General features: G+C 41.8%; 2 protein-coding genes across 4 annotated transcripts in view; both read left to right on the top strand.

Moving 5' to 3' along the window:
• The first annotated feature begins 516 nt into the window (after positions 1-516).
• Positions 517-15,579, top strand: EFCAB1 (EF-hand calcium binding domain 1). 3 transcript variants are annotated; one of them, XM_026065383.1, is made up of 6 exons: positions 517-592; positions 934-1,089; positions 2,951-3,055; positions 4,650-4,801; positions 13,596-13,700; positions 15,356-15,579. In XM_026065383.1, exons 1-6 carry the CDS (start codon positions 535-537, stop codon positions 15,404-15,406), a joined length of 627 nt encoding a protein of 208 aa, XP_025921168.1. In that variant the 5' UTR covers positions 517-534; the 3' UTR covers positions 15,407-15,579. The 3 variants fall into 3 exon arrangements, 2 of the variants coding, with proteins under 2 accessions (XP_025921168.1, XP_025921166.1); XR_003253425.1 differs by lacking the exons at positions 517-592; positions 13,596-13,700; positions 15,356-15,579 and adding exons at positions 5,464-5,603; positions 8,918-9,242 and having other exon boundaries at positions 735-1,089; XM_026065381.1 differs by lacking the exon at positions 517-592 and having other exon boundaries at positions 738-1,089.
• The window catches only part of PEX1 (peroxisomal biogenesis factor 1), a 33,477-nt gene continuing 33,235 nt past the window's right edge, over positions 15,367-15,608 (top strand). The window contains exon 1 of the mRNA XM_026065373.1: positions 15,367-15,428. Coding sequence (XP_025921158.1) covers positions 15,396-15,428 — 33 coding nt within the window. The 5' untranslated portion in view covers positions 15,367-15,395. The remainder of the gene's footprint in view (positions 15,429-15,608) is intronic.

Below are 15,608 nucleotides of genomic sequence, written 5' to 3'. Positions count from 1 at the left end.
GAAAGTAGAAAATGAACAATGTGGATATAAAAATAGTTTAACTGATTTCTGTCTACCAACAGAAGTAGTATTTAATTTTTAGCTGCTTTTTCCAGAAACATTTTTAGAGGTTTGAAGTTCCATTAGTTTCTTTATACCACTTTGATTCTTTTACCTATGGTAAGCGTTTTCCATGGTTTTACCTATATACATATTTGTATATATAGCTGTGGGGTTTGGGGCTCAGTCTTGAAACGGCTCAACGATTAACAGCTCTGGTTTTATTCATATGCTCCCCCGTCGCCCTGTGAGGTTTCCGCGGAATACTTCTTGCTCGGCCATCTCCGTTTCAGGCAGTCAGTTACTAGGAGTCGTCGGCGTGCGGCCGCCTGACGGCGCCTCCGCAGGCAAAGCTTTCCCTGCGCTTCGCCGCCATGCTGCGGGGCGGGGGGAGGTGCCGCGCCGCGCCCCCGCCGGCCACTGGCCCGCCCTCCCTCGCGTGACCGGTTGCCACGGTAGCGGCGCGCGGCGGCGGCGGGCGGTTGAGCCGCCGCCATGAACCGTAAGAGGCTGCAGCAGCTGACGGACTCGCTGGTCCGATCCGCCAAGCACTGTGAGGGCGGGGCGGGGCGGGCGCGCTCCCCACCGGCGGGCACCGGCCCAGCCTCGGCTGCCCCTGAGGGGCGGTTGCTGCTCCCGGCGGCCCCCCGTTGTGTTCCGCTGCTCTTTGCCCCGTCCTCGTTTTGTGGGTGTATTAACCCCCCTCCCCCCCGCCCCGTCCCGCTCTGCCCCCTGAGGAGCAGCTGGTGTTCGGGGGTGGGGGCGGATCGGTCTTGTGTGACTTCAGAAACCGGTTAATGTCTCGTGGCCGGGTCCTGTGGCTTCCCTGTTCCTGTAATTTATTTTTTGCAACTTCGGATGTGAAATCTTTTTGCTTGTGTTTTGATTGGGCAGTTAATAAAAAGGAAGTGGAATGTCTCATCAAGCTCTTTCACACGTTGGCGACTGAGTCGAGGGATCGATTTGCTGCAGTTGGCTTAGATCGTAACATGTTCAGAAACATTCTGCATTGCACGTTTGGAATGACGGATGACATGATTATGGACAGAGGTGAGGGTTATAGGCTTAAAACATTGTAAGCTTTCGGGTTTTTTGTTTTTTGGGTGTTTTTTTTTTAATTTTGGGGTGACAATTTTCAAACAGTGGTCTTTAAAACACTTTTTACGGAGACTTGCCAGATCATCTGATACTGGCTCCTATCTCTTTTTTTGTTCCTGCAAAAATACTGGATCCTTATTACTGACAGAATGCCTTTGATGGCTGTAGAAAAAGTTGACAGAACAGAAGAAAAGTTACATAGGAGCAGTTGCTACATTAGCTCTAGGTTACTGCACAGTTGCAAGTGTAAGTTTAGTTGGTAAAGGGATGGAGTGCACAATTTGCAAACAGTATCCAAGTGGCCCATAGAGGGATGAAAATTGGTACATTGTTGACCAGAGGGGGAAATGGGAAGCTTTTGGAGGCCAGTAGATGAGCATGCCTAGATAAAATGGTGTCCTCTCATCCATGTCAGTACAGCAAAGGAAGAGTTAGGCCTGGCTGCTGCTGAATAAAAGGTATCTTTTTTTCTTTATATGGAATAATTTGCCCTGTGTCTTGGATAGCTCACACTGTTGTATGAGGGAGAAGTGCAGGTGAGGTAGTGCTATCATATGGCTGCTTTTATCCCATCCTTGATGTCATGACAGAAGAGGGCAGCATGGTGTCACTTTCCTTTTTTTCCTCCCGTGATTCCCCAGGGAGGTCTAGTCATTGCTGCCAGACTCTGCTCTGTCCCAGACTTGAAGGTCCCAGCAGGGTGTTCTGTTACTAGCTTCTGGAATAGAGGTGCTGTAAACAGCACTGAAGGTACTGGTCAGACCACAGAGCTAGATGAGAATAGTGAGCCAACATCAGCACTTGAAAGTATATTGTCTTCAAAGGTGCATAAAATACACACGTTTGCAGGTGCTGTGGAAGAAGCACAATCTCTGATGTAAAGACTCCTCTCTAGTGGAGGTTATGGAGGAGGCATGAGTCTGCCATCCCTTTCAATCTCATGCCAAGAAGGGCCACCACTTGGTTCAGCTTTCTCCTTTCTTCTAGCAGGGGATGTATTTAAATGAGAATGCCGTTTTATGCCGCAAGTCAAGTATCTCTTGGAAAACATGGTACATGGACCCATCCCTAAAGACTATTGTAATGCTTACATACAAAGGGGACTGATTTAAGATTGCAAAGGCAAACCTGTTAATTTCCAGTTCTGGAATGTTTGGCTCCTGTGTGCACAGTATTTCAGCTTTCTGTGTACAGGTGTTCCTGTAGCCAACTTACTAATTAACATTTTAGAATGCTAATTAGTAATTGATGTTAACTGATGTTTTTGCATTATATCTTGGATTTGAATTACTATGTTACAGACTGTACTGATAATGAAGTTGCAAGATTACATTTCTTATTACAGGAAAGAGAGAGGAAAAAAGACTTTGGTATATGTAAGACAGAAGGTTGTTTTTCTTGGTATATTTGAAATAAATGTGCATTATTTGTAGGATTACTTTCTCCAAGATTTTTTGAGACAAAGCCTAGTAATTAAAATCCCCTACTATATGCAAATATGCTGTAACGTAGACCGTTTGGTTTACGCCTGATGAAAGCATACTTCCTGTAGTTGTATAAGTCAGGAAAGCAGCAGATCAAACAAAATAGCTTATCCCAGCAGGACTATGGAGTGGAAGATTAGTAGACTGGGGGGTGGGCTCCCCTTCATTGTTATGGCTTAGAAGGATCCAGGAAGGCTAATCATACTTTGATGAAAGCAAAGAAATAGCTTCAGACAAAAATGTGCTCGTATTTTTTGCTGAATTCAAGAAAATACTACTTTGTGTTTCCTTATTATATAAATTAAAAATTTATCTGATACATTTCTCAGTATTCCGTGCTTTTGATAAAGACAATGACAGCTGCATCAGTGTGGTGGAATGGGTGGAAGGCTTATCGATATTTCTTCGGGGGACATTAGAAGAAAAGATTAAATGTAAGGTTTATCTGCATGCCAGTATTCAGTATTAATCATTGAACCTATGACTATTACACTGCACATCACTTTAATAATTAGTTTATTATTTACTCTTCACTTATAAGGTATTTGGTAATTTGGGAGTTTTCCTCCATAGTTTAATGCCATGGAACTGAGTTCTGAAATGCTTCTCTGAGATTAATGTGTGGAAACTGCTGTTATCATAGCTGCCACCTTAATTTGTCACTGACAAAGCAAACCTATCTTTGGAACTGAAGCTTGTTCTACAATATATAGTTTTGACAAAATGTACCTTTCCATATTCACACACAAATTAGAAATAAGTGGATGTAGCTCAAAGCTGATGTTGGCTGAATAATACAGTTTCCTCAAGCCAACCAAGACCTATGCCAACATTCAGTCACTGGCATAATGAGGAGACACCAGCAGTTGCATTAATTCTAGCAGTTCCTCAGCTTGGAAGCACAGATATAAAAACTGTGAGTCTGTTTGCAAGGTGATTATGAGAACATCCAGAGTAACAGTGGAGAAAGATGGCAGAGAAAAATTGCAAGAAGTCTAGAATTTTATAAAGCGTCAAAAAACTAAGATATGGCAGAAAAAGGAGAATTACAGCACGTTGTCTCCATTGTTCCCTGGTTGCAGCATCAGCCACCCCTAATGCACTATATAAAGGCATCATAAAGCATTGCACTGGAAGGTAGCTTGGGATGTCACACCACTAGAATGTGTGCTTGGGATGTAGCTCAGTACATCAGTATAACCACAAGCAATAAAATATGCAGAATGTGCATTCTGCAGAAGGTACATCTGCAGAAATACGTAGATGTAGGTGCTCAGGAATACTGGTGTGTAATGCAATAGCAGTGTTGTCTGTTATAAATAGTTAAAAATGTATGCCAGTACAGTTTTTTCAGTGTAGGCGTAGTCTTTGGCAGGAGAAAACCTCTGTGTTCCAAAACTGTCTAAGAAGTTGTGTTTTAAAAAGATAGTTAAATTTAATGCAGTCATCAGTTTGTGTTCCCAGGGAGGAAGAAACAAATAGAAAGAAGAGAAATTATGAAGACGCTCATACTGAAAGTGTTCTGTTACAGAGACTTTCTCTTTGCATTAAAGGATACTTCATCTGTCCTTTCTGTGCTAGCACAGCTCATTCTTCTTTTTCCTCTACTTTTCTAACCCAGCTTCTGAACTATCTGGATGCATTTTGTAGGTTCAGAGTCCTTCCAATATGAACGCTTTATCCCACCCTTGGGAAATCAGGCTTCTAAAGTAGAACCTTTGTTTATAATCTAAATAACTATTCCTAAAGAAGTTAAGATCTCTAAGTCACTGTATTTTCTGTAAACTGAAGATTGTATATTATATTATATATCTGAACAGAAATAGATTTTAACTCTGAAGGGTAAGTAGGCAATAATTGACCGGTATCAAAATATGATATATATTTATATATAAATATTATATATGGTGAATGTGCCTGAAAACCTATGGTGTAAAGCACAAGTTATATTTTCTGTCTATAGCTGACAGCTTTAATGGTGAATGATACAGTTTGCATGAAATTTTAATTGAGTTATCTTTTGAAAAGACTGCTTTGAAGTTTATGATCTGAATGGCGATGGATACATTTCGCGAGAGGAAATGTTTCATATGCTGAAAAATAGCCTGCTCAAACAACCATCAGAAGAAGATCCTGATGAGGGAATTAAGGACTTAGTGGAAATAACACTGAAGAAAATGGTAAGTAATTTCATATTGTGATACTTGAGTGTCTTTCAAATATCTGTTAATTGAACCTTAGAGCATTCCTATGAGGTAAAAAAAGATTCAGTTACTGCTTTACAATGGGACTCGGAGGCCAGAGCTGATTATGTGCTTCAGATAAACAGTCCTTCTAAGGAAATCCAGAAATGTAATGCATATCTAGTGAGTCCCAGTACAGTATCCTAACACAAAAATACTAGTTCATTATGTCAATGTGTTATAAACTTTATGTATACATTAGGACACATATGTGCATGTGTGTGCATACACACATGTATGTCCCATCAAAGCAAAAGCAGACAATTTGAAAGAATAATCTGTATTCATTCCAGTGTTAGGCATCTCCAGTAACTTTATTATTAAGTAAACTTCTTAAGTATTTTATCAATTGATCATTAAAAGTATTTATGCAGTTTATATATTCTATTAGAGGAGTAACCTCAAGGGTTATTCATGTAAAACTTGTCTCAACATGATCAATCTACCCAAATTAGCCAGGGGCTGTGTTTCAACATTTTCATGGAGTCAAGAAACATCCCTTCCCCTCCTACTACAAAAATCTCTCTTCAAATCAGCTCTCCAATCCCCCATCTTTTTATTTCAGCTGACCCGCAGCTCTTACCCTTTGTTCTTCACAGGGCTGAGTCCACTGTCTCATACAGAAAGCAAGTTATCACTTAGCAATTTGCTAATCTTTGGGGCACCTGCGCACTCAACTTTCCTAGATTGCATCCAAAATGAACACTCTCATGTTCTAGGCAGCTGGTAAATGAGCTGTGTAAGTCCAAGCCTGAGCTGTATCCTCTAGACCTCATGAAATCCTCCTATACATAAGAACATATAATAAGTTGAACATGTACTTCTATATTAGCTTTTCCACAAGAGCTTGAGAAGTCTTTGAAGAATGTCCAGACCTGATTTGGTTGCTGGACAATTGTCTGAGCAGGATATTGCTGCCCATCTCAAATAACTAAACAACTACTAGTTAGATATCCAGAAAGGAATCTATGTGGAGCCCATCACTCAAAGAAGAAAAAGAATTTGTCTGTAGGTACAATTGCATCATGATTAAAAGCATGTCCAATTGCATGAAAAAAGACAATTTTCATACTTAGAGTATTCGTAATGAACATGCTTGTGCCATGCTCTTCCCTGTGCTGAGGAGTGTATACTGTAGAGCATACCCATTTCTCAGTTTCTCTTAAGCACCCAGTGACAGGCTTTCCTGTTCAGGACTGCCTACCTACCTACCTACCTACCTGCTTTTTTGGCCATTAGAGCCTGTGCTCCCTGCATGTTATTTACCAGCTATGACAGTTTCAGGGCTTGATTTTCAGAACTTACAGTTGGTCTTGTGCCTTGCACACTGACCGTATCCCCCCCATATTTAGCTTCACCTAAAGCCTTAATTTTACAGGGTTCAGAGAAGTCTGATCACTGTAACTTCAGTCAGTATTTTAAGCCTCCATGTCCATAGAAATGGAAGGTTCTCAAGTTGCAGAAATACTAAAAACACAAGGATTTTTTTCCCCCCAGAGGGATATTCTGAGATTCTGCAGTAAGAATGAAGGGGGCTGGAATCAGCGTGCACCACCATCTTCAGTTTCATGAACAGGGTGCAGTTACACTCATGATGTAAAAACATATACAGGATATATCTTACAAACTTTTACCATTTTTTCCTACTTTTAAGTCCCCATTTTTATCTCAGTGTAATGGTGCTTGAGATATGGCCACATGATTCTCAGCTCAACCTCTTCCCAGTGTTAAGTTTTGCTTTCTCTGGAATTCTGTTAGCAAAGACATAAGAGACAGTTCCACCTTTTATGCCTTACACAGAGGCAAATTATACAGATCTCTGAGCAGAAACTGTTGGCCTAAAGTACATTAGTACTGTTATGGAAACTGTTAGGCTCACCGGCCACCATAACAGGGTCCGACCCTAGGTTCCCGCTGAGGCAGAAGTTCGAAGTCAGATTGGAGAGAAATTAAATTTAGTGATACACGTGCGGTAATTACAGCTTGAGCTGGGTGCCTCTGAAGAGGGACCCCGAACAAAGAAACCCCTGGGCAATTATACCCTTACAATCTAAATTCCCCACCCCTTAAGCGATAGTTTGGACCAATAGTAATAATTAGGTCTGGGTTCTTCCCCTTCTTCATTGGGCCCCTTCATTGTCTCTAGGCAGGCTGCTGCTTTTCTTATCTTCAAGGTCTGCTACTCCTGCCATCTGTGCAACTTCTTTATCCCTCCAGCTTGAATCAGCTCTGGGGCCCCCTTTTACTTATCTAGGTAAAAATTCACAGCTTGAGCCCTGAGGCTTCAGCAAATTTAGCTACTAATGCTAAGCAAGTTATGCTAAGCGATTAATTCTAGACAGCTTCAGTTCGATATTCTCTAACAGTCCTCCCTTTGTTTTTATTAAGCATCCCTGCTAATATGTTAAGCAGAGTTCTCAAAGCCTTTCGAGGCGTACTATCACTCTCCAAATTCTTATGTACAATATGGTTGTAAGCAATAGGCATAGCATGGTTAAACTTAACACAACTACTACTGGGTGCAACATGTGATTATAGATCCTTGTTGCGGTTGGTGACCATCCCAGAAGAGTCTCCCACCAATGATATTCTCCATCCTTCTTCACTCTTTCCAAGATGTGGTGTATCTCTTCTGTATCATGATGAACAGTGATTAGAGTTTTTTGTCCATTGTTTTGGATGTGTTTTAACAGTTGACACAGGTCATCATGTTGTAGTAGTTTCTTTACCAATGTAAGATTCATTCCGAGGGGGGTAGGCAATAAATCTTGACTTAAGGTATAAGTAGATTGTAATAATTGATAAGACACAACAGGAGCTGAATAATTAAAGCCACATCCCATAATTTTAGTAAAATTACAAACACCAATATTTGAGTGATTACTTGTGTCTACAGTTGTTAGAGAATATTGAACTGAAGCTGTTTAGAATTAATTGCTTAGCATAACTTGCTTAGCATTAGTAGCTAAATTTGCTGAAGCCTTAGGCCTCGGGCTGTGAACTTTTAGTTAGATTAGTAAAAGGGGGCCCCAGAGCTGATCCAAGCTGGAGGGATAAAGAAGTTGCACAGATGGCAGGAGTAGCAGACCTTGAAGATAAGAAAAGCAGCAGCCTGCCTAGAGACAATGAAAGGGCCCAATGAAGAAGGGGAAGAACACAGACCTAACTATTATTATTGGTCCAAACTATCGCTTAAGGGGTGGGGAATTTAGATTGTAAGGGTATAATTGCCCAGGGGTTTCTTTGTTCGGGGTCCCTCTTCAGAGGCACCCAGCTCAAGCTGTAATTACCGCACATGTATCACTAAATTTAATTTCTCTCCAATCTGACTTCGAACTTCTGCCTCAGCGGGAACCTAGGGTCGGACCCTGTTATGGTGGCCGGCGAGCTTGATTTTCCATAACACAGTAATGTTATCTACTGATATAAGATCACGGAGGGTTCTCATACAAACACATCCTTTTCCAATATATACAAGTACAGTTTCAGGGGTTTCATCAGGATGTATTTCAAAATGACAAACATTTTGTTCAGTATCAAGACAAATGTCTTGAGCTTTGATAGTGTTACTCTCACAAATAAATATACATAATTTTAAGATTTTCAAACCTTTTTTGCATACCTAGAACATATTGGGTTAGCTGTTCATCTCCATCCAACAGGCTGGTCTTAGCCAGGATATAAGTTCCTGGTATAGCCAATTGATGCCCAAATAAGACTTCTGCTGGGGATAATCCTACTGGTTGTCCAGGGGTTGTTCTGATTTCCCACAGCACTAAGTTTAAGGCATTAGGCCATTTGAGACTTGTCTGTGTACATACCCCTGCTAAATTGTTTTTAATAATTCTGTTCATTCTCTCAATTTGTCCTCAAGACTGGGGATGATAAGGTCTGTACAATTCTCTATGAATTCCTAGCATTTGATATAATTTCCCTAAAACTCCTGCTGAAAAGTGAGAACCCCTATCTGAATCTATARYTTYKGGGACTCCAKACCTAGGGACAATTTCTTTTAACAAGGCTTTAATCACTGCAGCCGTATCTGCTTTGCAGGTAGGAAAGGCTTCCACCCAGCCGCTTAGTTGATCAACTATCACAAGGAGATGTTTAAATCCTTCTGCTGCTGGCATGTCAGCATAGTCAATTTGTAGACACTGGAATGGAAAATAAGCTCATGGGAGGCCTCCTCTGTTAATCTTTGGATAAGTATCGTTAAATTTTTGGCAAGTTGGGCAGGTTGTTGTTATGCATTTCTCAACCACATGCACTCGGGAGCTGCCCAGGTTTGTACAATACATGAGGCGACAGTCAATGCTCCTCCATGTCCACGATCATAATATCACCTAACCATAAAAAGTAAATACCTTAAGGAAAGGACGGGCTTACCCCTGATAGTCCAAATTCCTTTCTCGTCTTGAACCGCTTCCCACTTTTTCCCATTCTCTTTCTTCTTCTGTGGCATGTCTTCATACATTTCTGCTGTATTCAATACATCTGGCCATTCTCATACTGGATCTGCAGTGGCTACAAGGAGAAAATGTCTAGCAACGGTTTTAGCTGTCTTGTCTGCCAAGTCATTTCCTTTAGCTACATCAGAGGCTGCTTCTGTATGAGCAGGACAGTAAATAACAGCAATTTCTTTGGGGAGTTTCATCACCTTTAATAATTCTTGTACTTCTTGTCCATTAGCGAGTGCTCTCCCTGCAGATGTGAGGAATCCCCTTTCTTCAAGATAAACCCCAAATATTTTACCTCTTGCTGACACAGCTGGAGCTTGAACGGAGATGCTTGATGCCCTTTCTCAGCAAGAGCATTACATAGCGAAATAGTGTCTTTCAAACATGTCTCGTAATCTTTACTTGCTAGTAACAAATCATCCACGTATTGTAGTAACACTGAATGTCCTGGAAGTTCGATATCTGCAAGATCATTTTTAAGTATATGTGAAAAAATAGTTGGAGACCCAGTAAATCCCTGTGTTAGCCTAGTCCAGGCCAATTGTTGTCCCTTCCAAGTGAAGGCAAAAAGATCTTGGCTGTCCTCAGCTACCAGTATACTAAAAAAGGCTGCCATTAAATCAATCACGGTAAAATAAGTTGCGCAGTGAGGTATCTGTAGTAATATAGTTGACGGGTCAGGAACTACTGGATGTGGAACAATTACATGTTGGTTTATAACTCTTAGGTCTTGTACAAACCGATACTCTGGGTCGCCATCAGAATCCTGCCTATTTTTTCTCACTGGCAGAACTGGAGTGTTGTATGGGGATTCACAAACTCTAAGGATACCCAATTTTAGATAGTGATAAATTTGCTTTTGGATACTCTTCTCTGCTTCCTTTGGGATAGGGTATTGTTTAACCACAGGAGGTAATCCTCCCCTTGTTTTGATCAAGACTGGACTAGCTGATTTCAATAGTCCAACATCCATTCCTGAAGAGCTCCATAACTTTCCAGGAACTGATTCTAAACCTGTCGGAATTTGCAGATTAGTTGACTCTGGTTCTGGTGTSTCAGCCARAACACATGAGCCCATTATTATTAATTTCATCCCTTCCGGCTGTAAGCAGATCTGAGTATCCAGGGCTTGTAAGAGATCCCTCCCTAAAAGGCAAAAGGGTGAATCCATRGAAATTATGAAACGTCCCCACACTCCTTTTCCTCCAATAGTGAGCAACAAGGGCTTAGTTAACGTTTGTTCGCCTTTTCCCATTACTCCCTGTATTGTTATTTTATCTGATGACTTACATCCTTTAGGCTCAAAATTCAGAAGAGAAAGGGTAGCTCCAGTATCCACTAAGAAGGGAATTTCTTAACCTACTATATTTGCCATTACCTGCCCCCTGAAATCCAAATCTATATCCCATGAATTTACCCCCAATTCCCACAGTATTTTCTGGGTCTCCCATCTCCTGTCATTGTGGACTGGCTGGGAATTGCCTGGTGTCATTCCCAGTACTCAACTGTCTCATGCTGTCCCCTCTATTCCTGGGCATGCGTGGCTTTACTGGGCATTCCTGCTTCCAGTGCCCTTGTTCCCTGCAAGAATGGCAATAATCATTAACTCCTAAGCGTACAATACGTTCGCTTTGGTTCCGTCCATCTCCTCTGAYCCTTACTCGCCCCCTTCCTCTAGTTTCTTTAAACTCGTCTCTTAACACAGCCGCTAACACGCTCACTTCCTCTTTCTTCTGTCGTCTCTTTTCTTTCACCTTCTCTTCATCTCGACCGTTATATACAAATGTGGCTAAGCGTACTATTTCATCCATAGAYTTCCCTGGCCAGTCAGGAACATGTTTAGAAAAATACTTCTTAATATCAGAGGCCATTTGATCTACAAATGTAGAAACCATTAGAGGCCTGTTAGCCTCGGCTTCTGRGTCTATCCCCCCTCCAAACATTCKGATTTGTTTAAATAGTCTRGARAGGAAAGCTGAGGGSTGTTCCTCAGGTTGTTGCTGACACTCCCTTATTTTAGACCAATTCGCAGTCTTTTGTCCTGCCAAACGTATAGCTTCTTCTAAGCCTTGTCTGGCTAATTGCAACTGCTGGTAATCTGCCTCTACATTATAATTCCACCCGGGGTCCACAATCGGCCAGGCCCTTCAAGCAGCCAGAACACCCCCCTCTTCTGCCCAGCGACGGTTTGCATCCAGAGGTCAGTGTTTTTCATCTGGAGTGAACAAGGCTTCAAGGAGCATTTGCACATCCCCCCATGTAGGATCATACGCCCGCAGTATTCCTCTTACAATTTGTAACACTTTCTCTGGATCTTCYCTAAGCCTGGGAGTTTGTTGACTCCATGCAATCAAATCTTGGGGCCCTCAGGCTCGGCAAATTCGCATTGTAGCTACCCGAGGTACCCCATCCGGACCTGGCGGGGGCACTCCTGGCACAGGAATGACGTGCAAAGGGGCTTGAAAGGCAGAGGGGGAAGGCAAGGGGGGGGGAGTATGTTGGAGTGAGGGAGGGGACCCCGGAGTAATGATGAGTCTCAATATGAGTATGGTCGTTCTCCCTTTATTAGAGCTTACACAAARTATATATATCGACAAGCAATACGCATGCGCTAGCAATAGTTACATGATTGGTTACAGTTTCTGTCCCTACGTATAAAGCGGGTACATGATTGGTGCAAGGTTGCTGACYGCGCTCCATCGACATKTATGGAACCTAGTTCCGTCCAGACTTGTTTACCAGKTTYGTGAATACCTTCTTTTGTAGTGCTCAAGGCCACTATAYGGCCACGTTCAGCAGGCTTCAGCAGGTTCGCTTGCCTTGGCCTACATAAGGCCGCTTTCAGCAGGCTCGCTTGCCTTGGCCTAGATTCCTTCCTCTACCCCAAAGACGGGATTGCTCATCCCAATCAGATCATGCCCGCTCTCAGTTAACCATTCCTCCACAGGAGTATAGAGAAGTTGAAGCAGAGGATAGTGCATAGGGTGGAGCAGTTTCCACAAGCGTTTTAGCAGCTGCGCTACTTTCAATACTCTGAGAAAAAAAATTTTCTTTCTTTTCTTTCCCCCCTGCAGCTGGTGTGATCACTCTCTCTCTCTCTCACTCTCTGGGAACCGCACTCACACCACCTGAGTCTTTAACTGCTAGGACTGCTGTCCCTTCGTAGTGGGCAGCTCTGTCAGCTGACGGGTGCCCCTTCGGTTCCCAGGTCATGCACACACACACACGCTAGTCACAGTACCGGTATCCACACTCACACTAGTCACAGTAACTCTAAGTTAGTCTTGCGGTGCGCCTTACACTGATCAGGCTGCACACTCCCCCCTTCCAGTCGGAGTGAGATGGGGCTTGAACCCTCTCAAATCCTGGGAGCAGGACTCAAACCCACTCAAATCCTGGGAGTGGGACTCGAACCCACTCTCCCTGAAGTTTAGTACCTGGCACGCCTTACAGTGATCAGCCTACGTACCCCTTACAGTGCACTTTGTTACCAAACCAGAATTTAGAATTTAGGCAGGAATTTAAGACTCACCCTCTCAGTGCCTCCCGTTACCAAAGATCCCAGGTGAACTCACCCGATGGCGCCAGATGATTGTTTGGAGATGAGAGGCCCCGACAGTGGTTGCCTAGGGTCCCATCTGGGGTGCCAAACTGTTATGGAAACTGTTAGGCTCGCCGGCCACCATAACAGGGTCCGACCCTAGGTTCCCGCTGAGGCAGAAGTTCGAAGTCAGACTGGAGAGAAATAAAATTTAATAATACACATGCGGTAATTACAGCTTGAGCTGGGTCCCTCTTCAGAGGCACATGTTACATGGACAGCAGGAGTAGCAGACCTTGAAGATAAGAAAAGCAGCAGCCTGCCTAGAGACAATGAAAGGGCCCAATGAAGAAGGGGAAGAACMCAGACCTAAYTATTAYTATTGGTCCAAACTATCGCTTAAGGGGTGGGGAATTTAGATTGTAAGGGTATAATTGCCCAGGGGTTTCTTTGTTCGGGGTCCCTCTTCAGAGGCACCCAGCTCGAGCTGTAATTACCACATGTGTATTATTAAATTTTATTTCTCTCCAATCTGACTTCGAACTTCTGCCTCAGTGGGAACCTAGGGTCGGACCCTGTTATGGAGGCCAGTGAGCCTAATAGTTTCCATAACAAGTACATTCTTGGTACATTCAAACCAAGAATAGAATCCATGTAAATAATATGTTTTAAAAAAAAATTACAGCTACCTCAAGTAACCATCCTTTGCTAAAATGTTTTCCTCCTTTTGTAGGACTATGATCATGATGGCAAGCTTTCTTTTTTGGACTTTGAAAAAGCTGTAAGAGATGAAAATCTTCTCTTAGAAGCCTTTGGACCATGTTTGCCAGACATAAAGGTATATCAGCTTTGAGTTAAAAAGAACATGCAAATAGCTTCTCTGTCACTGTTAAGGGGATGTATATATTTTGGTATTAGGTGTCATTACATGGGGCCTCCTGAATTCAACTGATAAATTGCTCCAGCTGTGAGACAGGCATATGCTGAGTTCATATCTACCTTTCACAGGCACAGATGCTTCCTTAAACAGTCAAAAACTGATACCAGAGGATATAAAAAGAACACAGTTAGGCAGTGCTTGTTGCTGTTGCTGTCCCAGGACAGCAATATAATGAATGATCCTAAATAAGCACCCTCTGAAAACAAGAAAAATGAGACCATTCTCTTGAAGTTTATCTGAAAGCTCTTCAGAAATGCAACTTTTATTTTTCTTTCTTCAATGTCACTGCTATCAATCACCTCACTTATAGCCTCTTTAGGTAGACAGTAGTGTGACTTTCTGCAAAAATTATCTTCACACTGTTCTCCATCTCAGAGTGTGATATTGCCATCTTTAAATTCCATCCAACTGGGCTTTATTTATTAGCAATACATCTAGTTTGATTCTGAGGTAACCTTTTTTTGAAAGATGCTAGTTTAGGACAGGCTCATTTCCTTAGTATTAAGTCAAATTGGTTAGAAATGAAGAGAGAGTAACTTTTTCCTAATCCAACAACCATTATTCTATTTGAATTGAATTTCAGTTTTAAATACTGTAAATTGTGCCTTAATAGAGATGAAAAACAAAATTTTGAAATACATGCAGTGGTCTGTAGAAACGAAAAAGTCCTGAGAGACCGTTGAAAACAAGGCAAGTTTTCATTTGCTAGAAACCTACATTTCCTGCCAGTTCCCCTGTCTGGCAGGCTGGAGGACGGCAGAAAAAAGTCTGGGAGCCCTGACTTGCAGGCTATATAATCTCTGGTCCCCTGCAGAGCACCTGTTTCCAAAACGTTAGACTTCTCTTGGCAGACTGTCAAGACTTTGAGCAGTTTGGGAAATTTCAAGTTAACTACTACTTTTTTTTTTCCTCTTTTAATACCAAATTAATAATTAGAAAATCTTCTAAAAGTTTTCTGAACAAAACTGATGTTCTCTAATAGGCACAGAGAAATGACTTACCTTCTGTCAAAGTTGGTAATAAAGCTGGTACATAGTTCAGGCAAATCATGGCAGCCATTCAGCTTGTTTCACGCTTCCCCTCTTTGTGTCTCTATTCTGTACCCTACATGACTGTTGCATATTTACTGGGTCTCTAATTTCATTATTATAAAGGAGAACTCTATTTACATATCCTTCCAAGCCCCAGAAGTAACAAACAGATTTCAGTTATGAGCTTCACATGAACAAAACGCAGGCAGGTCTACAACTGAACAGCAAGAACATTTCCACTCTTGACATTTGACTTAAAGCACACACAAATATGTAAACTTGTGGTCCAAAAAAGTAGTAATTTGCAAGTTTTCCTACTGGAGAGTAATGATGTCTTTGAATGTTCTGACTGATCTCTCAGTGATGACATCGCTAATTTAATAATATTGGAATTAAGATACTCCTAAAGTTTAAGGAGGACTCTATTTGCTTACAAGTTTCAGTTTAGCACCATTTTCTGACTAACTTAAATCCTCTAGTTACTGACTTTTTTTTTTTTTTTTTTTTTTTTTTTTAAAACAGAGCAGTATGGCATTTGAACTGAAAACTTTCCAGGAAACTAATGAACTGTAGCACCAACTGGTGGAATACTGTTGTAAGAATTCTTTTTCTTAATGATTCTTCCTGACACAGTAAAAGCAGGAACAATTCAAAACTTACTAAATTTTAATGTTCCTTTACTGTAAAAGCTACTGAATAAATAGAGGCTGCTTACATTATATAAATACAGTTCTTTCATGAGAAGCACACAGAAGAAGATTGCTACAGCTATGCA

Source organism: Apteryx rowi, unplaced genomic scaffold (genome assembly GCF_003343035.1).
Source record: "Apteryx rowi isolate R43461 unplaced genomic scaffold, aptRow1 scaffold_226, whole genome shotgun sequence".
Classification (NCBI taxonomy): Eukaryota; Metazoa; Chordata; class Aves; order Apterygiformes; family Apterygidae; genus Apteryx; species Apteryx rowi.
The sequence above is the reverse complement of the archived record's forward strand: the minus strand, read 5'-3'. Positions and strand labels throughout refer to the sequence as shown.